Raw genomic sequence first — 10,545 nt, 5'->3', positions numbered from 1 at the left:
TGGGGGTGGGTGGGAGAGCCTCCCTCCCTCCCTCCATCTCTTTGCCATCTTTCCCTCCTTTCCTTTTCTTTCCCTCCTTTTCTTTCTCTTTTTCCCTTCCTTCCTTCCTCTCTTTCCCCTTCCTTCTCCCTTTCTTTCATTCCCTCCTTTCCTTCTCTCCTTTTCCTCTTTCCATCCTTCTTCCCTTCTCTCTCTTTCTTTCTTTCCCTCCTTCTTTCCTTCTCTTTCTTTCCCTCTTTCCTTCTCTTTTTATCCCCTTTCTACTCTCTCTCTTTCCTTCCCTCTTTCCTCCTTCTGCGGCCCAACTCTTTGCTTCCCCCCCCCCCCCAGGCCCGCTGGGAAAGGGAAGGGGAGGCTTTTGAAGATGCCTTCCCCCCTTTTGCTCCCCCCTCTGACATCACTTCCGGTGATGTCAGGGGGCGTGGCATATGCTAATCGCCTCATAGCTCATTAGCATACCATATGCTAATGAGCTCCTGCAGCTCTTTTTCTACGAAAAGACCCCTGATTATTACTAAAAAGAAACCGAGAGAGATGTGAAATTCTGAAGTTTTACTCATCCTATTTTCTCCCCGTATACTCTAAATTGCTTGGTTATGGACGGGATCACGTGGATGGCTCTTTCCTCCAGTTCAAGGAGGACTCCCCAACTGCACTGGCTGCCTATCGAATTTCGGGTCCATTTCAAGGCGTTGGTAAGGTAAAGGTTTCCCTTTCTCGAAAGCCAGTCGAATCCAACTCTAGGGTTGCGGTGCTCATCTCCATTTCAGCCAAAGAGCCAGCGCTGTCCGAAGACGTTTCCATGGTCATGTGGCCAGCATGACTAAACACCAAGGCGCATGGAACGCTGTTACCTTCCCACCGAAGGGGTACCTATTTATCTACTTGCAATTTCTTGCTTTCAAACTGCTAGGTTGGCAGGAGCTGGAACTAGAGACGGGAGCTCACTCCGTCATGCGGCACTCGGGTCTTGAAGAGAGAGAGCTGTGAAAGAGGTGAGTGGGTTTCTTTTACTTGCTTTCAGCTGAGAGAATTCAGCTAAGGATATTTTGTGGGAAAACTGTGTTTAGCAGTGTGTGGAAGCACTTAGAGTTCTTGCAGAGTCCTGGCTGATTGAGTGTGGGAGAGGAACGGGCATTGTTTGACTGGGATTGCCTGTAATTGAGAGGAAGTGGAAGGGGCATTGTTTTGCCTGTGATTGAGTGCCTGGGTGAATTTGAATTTGAATAGCTGCTGCCTGACCTCTGCTGGGGGAGGCCTCTATTTAAGGAAGCACCTTGCCAGAGGCACGAAGGGCGAGCTAAAGGGCTCTTTGCCTGTGGCTCTTAGCCTAGGGACTCTTAGACTAGGGGCTCTGTAAGAAGCCCAAAAAGAGCCAGAAAGACAAGGCCCTAGGCTCTTTGTCTTTCCCGTAAAATAATTTGACTTTGATAACAAAAACCACATAAATACCAAGGGTTTAAAAGGGGGATTATATTTATTTATTTTAAAAGAATTATGAAGCCAGAATGCCAGCAGGGGGTTGGGGGCTATCCAGTGTTTTGCACGGAGTGTCACATGTATGACTATCTGCCCACTGGGCAGAAGTCTTGGGTGTGTCCTCGGTGCAAGGAGCTCCTGGTTCTCAGGGAACGTGTGTGCTCCCTTGAGGCCAAGGTGGCTGACCTGGAGAAGCAGAGACAGTCAGCTAGGCACACAGAAAAGACTCTCGGGGACTTGTTAGCTACGTCCCACTCTGGATCTGGCAGCCCCGCTGCTGTCAGGGAGCATGAGGGTCTAGGGGAAACAGGGCACCGTGCTGAGGATAAGGGGAATGTGCCCTCAGAAGGGACCTCTTCCCCAGCTGGTGAGCGGCTCTCCTTTTGCACCAAGGAACCATCCCTGAGCAGGGTGGGAGGGGGGCTCTTGGTAGTGGGTGATTCGATCCTTAGGCAGGTAGACAGCTGGGTGGCGAACCCGCGTACTGACCGTATGGTGACTTGCCTGCCTGGTGCGAAGGTAGCGGACATTACGCGTGTTTTAGATAGGCTGGTAGATAGTGCTGGGGAGGAGCCAGTGGTCGTGGTGCATGTCGGCACCAACGATGTGGGGAAATGCAGTCGTGAGGTCCTGGAGGAGAAATTTAGGCTGCTGGGCAGGAAACTTAGGTCCAGGACCTCCAAGGTAGCCTTCTCAGAAGTGTTACCTGTTCCACGCGCAGGGCCGGAGAGACAGGCAGAGATCAGGAGTCTCAATGCGTGGATGAGACGATGGTGTAGGGGGGAAGGGTTCAGGTTTGTTAGGCACTGGGATACTTTTTGGAACAAGAGGGAGCTGTACAGGCGAGACGGTCTCCACTTGTCCCGAGAAGGAACCAGGCTGCTGGCACTTAAAATCAAAAAGGTGGCAGAGCAGCTTTTAAACTGAATATTGGGGGAAAGCCGACAGGAGATGAAAAGTCTCTGGTTCGGGTTGGCTCATCTGAGAGAGGTGAGGGGGTACCGGTTGCTTTTCTACAGGGAGGTGGATTGAAATTGTCCACAGAGGCCATGGCTGGTGACATGGACTGCCGGACAACGACTCGAGATAGCAAGAGGAAGGATGCAGGCTTAACTTGTAAGGGAAATTACAGCTGTTTCTATACAAATGCTAGAAGTGTCCGAGGTAAAATCGGGGAGTTGGAGTGCTTGGTGTCGGAGGGAAAAATAGACATTGTGGGTATTTCTGAAACTTGGTGGGATGAGGAAAATCAGTGGGACACAGTGATTCCCGGTTATATATTATATCGGAAGGATAGGGGGGGAAGGGTTGGAGGTGGGGTAGCTCTGTATGTCAGAGAGGGTATAAAGTCTAGAAAGATTGAGAGGCTAAGTGAATTGGATTCGCTTCTGGAAGTTCTATGGGTTGAAATAGGGGGGCCAAAAGGAAACTTAACACTGGGAGTTTGTTATCGCCCACCAGATCAAAAGATAGAGGAGGATTATAAAATGATGAATGCCTTAAAGATAGCAACTAGACAAAAACACTGTGTAATAATAGGTGATTTTAACTACCCACACATTGATTGGGTCAATATGTGTTCTAGCCGGGAAAAAGAGATTGAGTTTCTAGACACTCTAAATGACTGTGCTATGGAGCAGATGGTCACGGAACCTACCAGGGGAGAGGCGATCCTTGATTTGGTCCTAAGTAACACTCAAGACCTGGTGAGAGATGTAAAAGTGATTGCACCGCTTGGAAACAGTGATCATAATGTTGTTGAGTTCATCATTTGTACAAATAGAGAATTGGCCAAAAAGACTCACACAACCATTTTTAACTTTAAAAGGGGTAATTTCTCTGATATGAGGGGACACGTGGGGAGGAAACTGAAAGGAAAAGTAGAAAGGGTCAAAACAATTGGGGAAGCTTGGGATCTATTTAAAACTACGATCCTAGAAGCTCAAAAAATATATATTCCGCAGGTTAGGAAAGGCACAAACAGGTATAGGAAAAAGCCTGCATGGTTAACAAACAGAGTAATGGAGGCTGTAAAAAGTAAAAAGAATTCCTTTAAGCAGTGGAAAGCTAGTCACAGTGAGGCTGATAAAACGGAACACAGGCTATGGCAAATAAAATGCAAGTCTGAGGTCAGGCAGGCAAAAAGGGAATATGAGGAGCATATAGCAAAAAACGTAAAAACCAACAATAAAACTTTCTTCAAATACATTAGAAACAGGAAACCAGCCAGGGAGGCAGTGGGGCCCTTGGACGACCAAGGGGTAAAAGGAGTATTGAAGGATGATAGGGAAATGGCTGAGAAGCTAAATGCATTTTTTGCCTCCGTCTTCACTGTGGAAGATGAGAAGTGCTTGCCCACTCCAGAACCACTGATTTCAGGAGGGGTGTTGAAAGACCTGAGTCAGATTGAGGTGACGAGAGAGGAGGTCCTAAAACTGATAGACAACTTAAAAACTGAAAAATCACCAGGCCCAGATGGCATACATCCGAGAGTTCTGAAAGAACTCAAATGTGAACTTGTAGATCTCCTGACAAAGATATGTAATCTTTCCTTAAAATCTGCCTCCATTCCTGAGGATTGGAAGGTAGCTAATGTCACTCCCATCTTTAAAAAGGGTTCCAGAGGAGATCCGGGAAATTACAGGCCAGTCAGTCTGACGTCGATACCGGGTAAATTGGTGGAAACCATTATTAAGGAAAGAATTAGTAGGCACATAGATGAACAAAACCTATTGAGGCAGACTCAGCACGGTTTCTGTAAGGGAAGATCTTGTCTCACTAACCTGTTAGTGTTCTTTGAGGGGGTGAACAAACATGTGGACAAGGGGGATCCAATAGATATTATTTACCTTGACTTCCAGAAAGCTTTTGATAAAGTTCCTCATCAAAGGCTCCTAAGTAAGCTCAAAAATCATGGGATAGAAGGACAAGTCCTTTTATGGATCAAAAACTGGCTAGTTCATAGAAAACAGAGAGTGAGTGTAGGTGGGCAATTTTCTCAGTGGAGGGTGGTAAGCAGTGGGGTACCGCAGGGATCAGTACTTGGTCCACTGCTTTTTAACTTGTTCATTAATGATTTGGAGATGGGAGTAAGCAGTGAAGTGGCTAAATTTGCGGATGATACAAAGTTGTTCAGGGTGGTGAAAACCAGTGAGGATTGTGAGGCACTCCAAGGGGATCTGTCAAGGATGGGCGAGTGGGCGTCAACATGGCAAATGGGGTTCAATGTGGCCAAGTGCAAGGTGATGCACATTGGAGCCAAAAATCCTAAATATAAATACACATTGATGGGGTCTGAACTGGCAGAGACTGAGCAAGAGAGAGATCTTGGAGTTGTAGTGGATAACTCACTGAAAATGTCGAGACAGTGTGTGACTGCAATAAAGAAGGCCAATGCTATGCTGGGGATTATTAGGAAGGGTATTGAAAACAGATCAGCCAATATAATAATGCCCCTATATAAATCAATGGTGAGACCTCATTTGGAATACTGTGTGCAGTTCTGGGCACCACACCTTAAAAAGGATATTATAGCTTTGGAAAAAGTGCAGAAAAGGGCAACTCGAATGATAAAAGGGTTGGAACACTTTCCCTATGAGGAAAGGTTAAAGCGCTTAGGGCTCTTTAGCTTGGAGAAAAGACGACTGAGGGGTGACATGATCGAGGTTTATAAGATTATGCATGGGAAAGAGCAGGTAAAGAAAGAGGTACTTTTCTCCCTTTCTCACAATACAAGAACTCGTGGGCACTCCATGAAACTGCAGAGCGGTCGGGTTAGAACGGATAAAAGGAAGTACTTCTTCACCCAAAGAGTGATTAACACATGGAATTCACTGCCACAGGAAGTGGTGGGTGCTACAAGCATGGACGGCTTCAAAAGGGAATTAGATAAGCATATGGAGCAGAGGTCCATCAGTGGCTATTAGCCACAAGGTATAGCTAGGGGCTCTGGGGCAAGTGATGCTCTGTCTTCTTGGTGCTTGGGGGGGGGGTCAACAGTGGGAGGGCTTCTAATGTCCTGGCCCCACTGCTGGACCTCCTGATGGCACTGGTATTTCTGGCCACTGTGTGACACAGAGTGTTGGACTGGATGGGCCTTTGGCCTGATCCAACATTGGCGTCTCTTATGTTCTTATGTTCTTAAATGTAGGAGCAGGACCAGGGTACTTTAATCCATCAGGGATACTTGAGCCACCGCAGCTCCCGAGGCGCCTATCACCTCACCCAAAAGCCTGGTGGAAGAGCTTCGTCTTACAGGCCCTGTGGAATTGTAGTAAATCCCGCAGGGACCTGATCTCACTTGAGAGCTCATTCCACTAGGCAGTGGCCAGGGCTGAAAAGCCCTGGTTGAGGCAAGACAGATGTCCCTGGGGCCGGGGACTACCGAGGTATGCTGGCTCCTGGACGTATAGGGCTTTAAAGGTGTCGGTACTTACCTTCAAAGCCCTATACGGCCAGGGGCCAGCATACCTTCGAGAAGACCTCCTCTCCCCATATGAGCCCCGCAGAGCACTAAGGTCCACCAGTCAACATCTTTTGGTGGTCCCCGGCCCCATGGACGTCCGACTTGCCTCGACCAGGGCCAGGGCTTTTTCGACCCTTGCCCCTGCCTGGTGGAATAAGCTCCCGAGTGAGATCAGGGCCCTGCGGGATTTATTACAATTCCGCAGGGCCTGCAAGACGGAGCTCTTCCACTGGGCTTTTGGTTGAGGCGGTAGGCCTCTTTGCGACCGACCCCACCAGCGGCCTGGATCCTAACATCTTAAATCTTCCACTACTGTTGATATGGTTCCATCAGAGCCGACATGGTACTTACGAGTATGGCATTTTATATTGTTGTTTTAATTTGGTTTTGTGTTGTATTTTACATTATCGTTACCCACCCTGAGCTCCTCGTGGGTCATATCCACAGCATCCAACTGCTTGCTTCCAAAAGGGAAACAAGCCATTAAGATTCCCCCACTGTTCCATTGTCGGGCCCATGGTTATGGTGCGGCTTTTGGAGGCTCTGCCCCCTTTCTTAAAGGCACAGCCCCCAAAAAATTCTCCTGTAAATGCTTTGTTCAGTCATTTTAAAACATTTTTTAAAAAGGCGTGCACTCCTTTAAGCTGAGTGGGGTGCTGTAGTTGACTAATTCCCGCACTGAGCAAGGGGGTTGGAGTAGGTGACCTCTAGGATCCCTTCTGACTCTGTGTCAAGAAACTGGTCTCCTTTAAGAGAGCTTTTCTGCCTGTTAGCTTTCTTGACTACAGAAGTCATCACCCGCACCTGCCGGCTTGTTCTCAGAACTGTTGCTTAGGCTGGCAGAAGTGATTAACTTGCAGCAGCTGAGAACTTTCTATTGTCACACTCTGGGGCTAAGATTTGCAAAAGCCTCTACGCTTTGATTTTAAAAGGCTCGATTCCACAGTAGCTGAGTCATAATCCTTAGAATTCTGGCTTTTCTTCCTGCACGGAGGACTTCAGCCCCACTAGAAAAAGATCAGCCCCACAAAGCCCCAAAATTCCTGGCTATGGGCCTGTCCATTGTTTGCATCCAGAATTTTGTTTCGAGCAATGCCCTTGGCATAGGGTTACCAAGTACCTACCGCGAATCAGCGGGGGACACATAGTTGTTGGCGGGATCATTCCCACACGGAAAACACATGCGCTGCACTATGCCGTTGCCCAGACGTGATGTAGGCACGTAGCCGGGCGACGCTCTGGCAATGGGGGTGAAAACTCGATGGTACCGTTGCGTTTGCAGCCCCAGTGCCAGAGCGTCGCCCGGCTACGTGCCCAGCGTGCTGACATCACGTCTGGGCGACAGCATAGTGCAATGCGGGTGCGTTACAGGCATGAATGTTCTGGCGGGAAAGCATGTGTCCCCCGCCCATTCACGGTAGGTACTTGGTAACCCTACCTTGGTGTGGCTGACAATGCATCACAGATCCCTTGATTCTTTCTCCCCCCAACCCCCCCCCCCCAACAGCATTCACGTTCCATAGAGAAAGTGTCGCAAAGGAGAAACTTGGATGCAAATATGTACACAGCTGGGTTGACATTCCTTCCCAGGAAGACTGCTTTCCAGTGGTCTGCACGGATAAACACACCACACAGAAGCAAGCTCAATGTGGTTGTATGTCAGGTTGTATTGAGTGGACACATGGTCATCGTGCGGCTGGCGAGGCAGATGACTCAAGAACAGAACCTGCATAGCCAGATTTGACTCCAGCAGCACCTTAGAAACCTACAGGATTTCCAGGGTGTAAGATTTTGAGAGTCCATGGTCCCTGAGCTTTGACTTTCGAAATCTTATACCCTGGAAATCTTGTTGGTCTCTAACATGTTAAAAAGGTAAAGGTTTCCCTTGCTCGAAAGCCAGTCGAATCCGACTCTAGGGTTTCTTGCTTTCGAACTGCTAGGTTGGCAGGAGCTGGAACTAGAGACGGGAGCTCACTCCATCATGCGGCACCCGGGTCTCGAACTGCTGAACTACCGACCTTCCACAGCCTGCAGTTTCAGCGTCTTCGCCACTTGAGCCACCGCAGCTCCTCTCTAACATGTTACTGGGCTTGACTCTAACTGTTCTGGGCAGACCAACATGGCTACCCTCTAGAATTAATTTGAGAAATTCTTCTAATGGGTGATTCTGCATCGGCCTTTCCCTCCGTTGTTATACCAAACCCACCTTGGAACAGAAATTCCCCCACTGCATTGTGCGCCGCTGTCGCTTTCTTTGATCACTGGGTTTTATGGTACCCTCTACCAATGCTCCCTCTAAACTGTGGAGTCTTGTGAGCAAAAATTCTACTTTGTGAGCTGCTGGCATTAAAGTTGTGAGCCAGCCATTTGGCTACTGCATAAATTAGTTTGCTCAGGAGCCATACTTCCTGAGCTAAGACAAAAACGGGTGAGCCCGGAGGCTAAAAAACTGTGAGCTGGCTCACACTAACTCCGCTTACAGGGAACACTACACTGCATGCCGCTTTCACTTGCTTTGCTCATCGGATTTTATGGTACCCTCTACACGGCATGCCGCTTTCACTTTCTTTGATCATCGGATTTTATGGTACCCTCTACACTGCATGCCGCTTCAACTTTCTTTGATCATCAGATTTTATGGTACCCTCTACACTGCATGCCGCTTTCACTTTCTTTGAGCATCAGATTTTATGGTACCCTCTACACTGCATGCCACTTCCGCTTTCTTTGAGCATCGGATTTTATGGTACCCTCTACACTGCATGCCACTTTCACTTTCTTTGAGCATCGGATTTTATGGTACCCTCTACACTGCATGCCGCTTTCACTTTCTTTGACCATCAGATTTTATGGTGCCCTTCACACTGCATGCCGCTTCCGCTTTCTTTGAGCATCGGATTTTATGGTACCCTCCACACTGCATGCCGCTTCCGCTTTCTTTGAGCATCGGATTTTATGGTACCCTCCACACTGCATGCCGCTTTCGCTTCCTTTGATCATTGGGTTTTATGGTACCTTCTGCATAGATTTATGGCCCTTCAGGGGTGACTTTGCAGTGAGTACGGCGCTGCCCTGGGGTATCTGAATGTGGTTTTGAGCTGCGCCATTTCTGTCCCGAGGTGGGTTTGGTATAACAACAGAGGGAAAAGCCAGTGCAGAATCAGCCTAATGATACAATAATTAAAGGTATGCTGCATAAATGAGAATTCTGGAATGATGGGAAATTGAGTCATCCCGAAATAGCAACCACTGCTTAATACCCAGGCATTATTTTGGGAAATTTATAACCCACTGTTCGTTTTTTAAAAAAACATCAAAGCAAATAATCTCCCAGCAGCAGTATAAAACAGAGTTTAACTTACTGTCTGTCATGATTCCTCCCAGAACCCTCTTCTCTACGATCTCTTCTACTTTGTCCATCAACCACGGTAAGTATTCGGTTTCGATATCTGCGCGATGCAAAAAAATGGAACGTGAATGGGATTATTTCAACCAACATTCCTGACAGTGCTAAACAGCAACAGGGCGCTTGGTGAAACAAATGTCCTCCAGATCTGGAGAGCATTGTCAGCCCTCAGAGAACTGGCACTTACACGCTGCAAGGATGATGCTTCGAAACCAGTTGTCAAGGATAAATGCAGAATATAATGGGCCCGATCCTGTGGACCTGGTTACAAGGAGCCATCCCCTGACGCAAGAGGCTCTTTCATCAGGAGAAGGCTCTTTGCACTAAAGGCCAGCACCCTGGAACAGAGCAACGGGGTCTGACCCAACTATTCAAAGTTCATTTAAACACATGATGATGTGAATGCTCCCTCTGAGCCGTGGAGTCCTGTGAGCAAAAATCCAACTTTGTGAGTTACTGGCATTCAAGTAGTGAGCGAGTGATTTGGCTACTGCAGAAATCAGTTTGCTCTGGAGCCATCCTTCCTGAACTGAGAAAAAAAATGCATGAGCCGGAGGCTAAAAAACTGTGAGCTAGCTCACACTGACTCAGCTGAGAGGGAACACTAGACTATATCTGACCCTCTCCCCCTGGGTCTGTGTCCGGTTTTAGAGAAACCAAAGCGTGGCTTTCTTTCACAGCTGTTGAGGCTGAACCTGGGACCTTACATAAGAACATAAGAATGTTGGATCAGGCCAAAGGCCCATCCAGTCCAACACTCTGTGTCACACAGTGGCCAAAAATACCAGGTGCCATCAGGAGGTCCATCAGTGGGGCCAGGACATTAGAAGCCCTCCCACTGTTGACCCCCCCTCCCAAGCACCAAGAAGACAGAGCATCAGTTGCCCCAGAGTCCCTATCTATACCTTGTGGCTAATAGCCACTGATGGACCTCTGAAGCCGTCCATGCTTGAAGCTGCCACCACTTCCTGTGGCAGTGAATTTCATGTGTTAATCACTCTTTGGGTGAAGAAGTACTTCCTTTTATCCATTCTAACCCAACCGCTCAGCAATTTCATTGAGTGCCCACAAGTTCTTGTATTGTGAGAAAGGGAGAAAAGGACTTTTCTCTAACCCATGCATAATCTTATAAACCTCGATCGTATCACTCCTCAGCCGTCGTTTCTCCAACCTAAAGAGCCCTAAGCGCTTTAAC

At 48.0% G+C, this 10,545-nt stretch overlaps 1 protein-coding gene across 1 annotated transcript in view; it reads right to left on the bottom strand.

The window, feature by feature from the left end:
- RSPH3 (radial spoke 3 homolog (Chlamydomonas)) overlaps window positions 1-10,545 on the bottom strand; it is a 57,773-nt gene that overhangs the window by 2,325 nt on the left and 44,903 nt on the right. The window contains exon 9 of the mRNA XM_015407053.1: window positions 9,307-9,393. Within this exon, the coding sequence (XP_015262539.1) occupies window positions 9,307-9,393 (87 nt within the window). The remainder of the gene's footprint in view (window positions 1-9,306; window positions 9,394-10,545) is intronic.

This window comes from Gekko japonicus, unplaced genomic scaffold, assembly GCF_001447785.1.
Source record: "Gekko japonicus isolate JY-2015 unplaced genomic scaffold, Gekko_japonicus_V1.1 scaffold2133, whole genome shotgun sequence".
Lineage (NCBI taxonomy): Eukaryota > Metazoa > Chordata > Lepidosauria > Squamata > Gekkonidae > Gekko > Gekko japonicus.
This window is presented reverse-complemented; position numbering and strand designations above follow the sequence as displayed.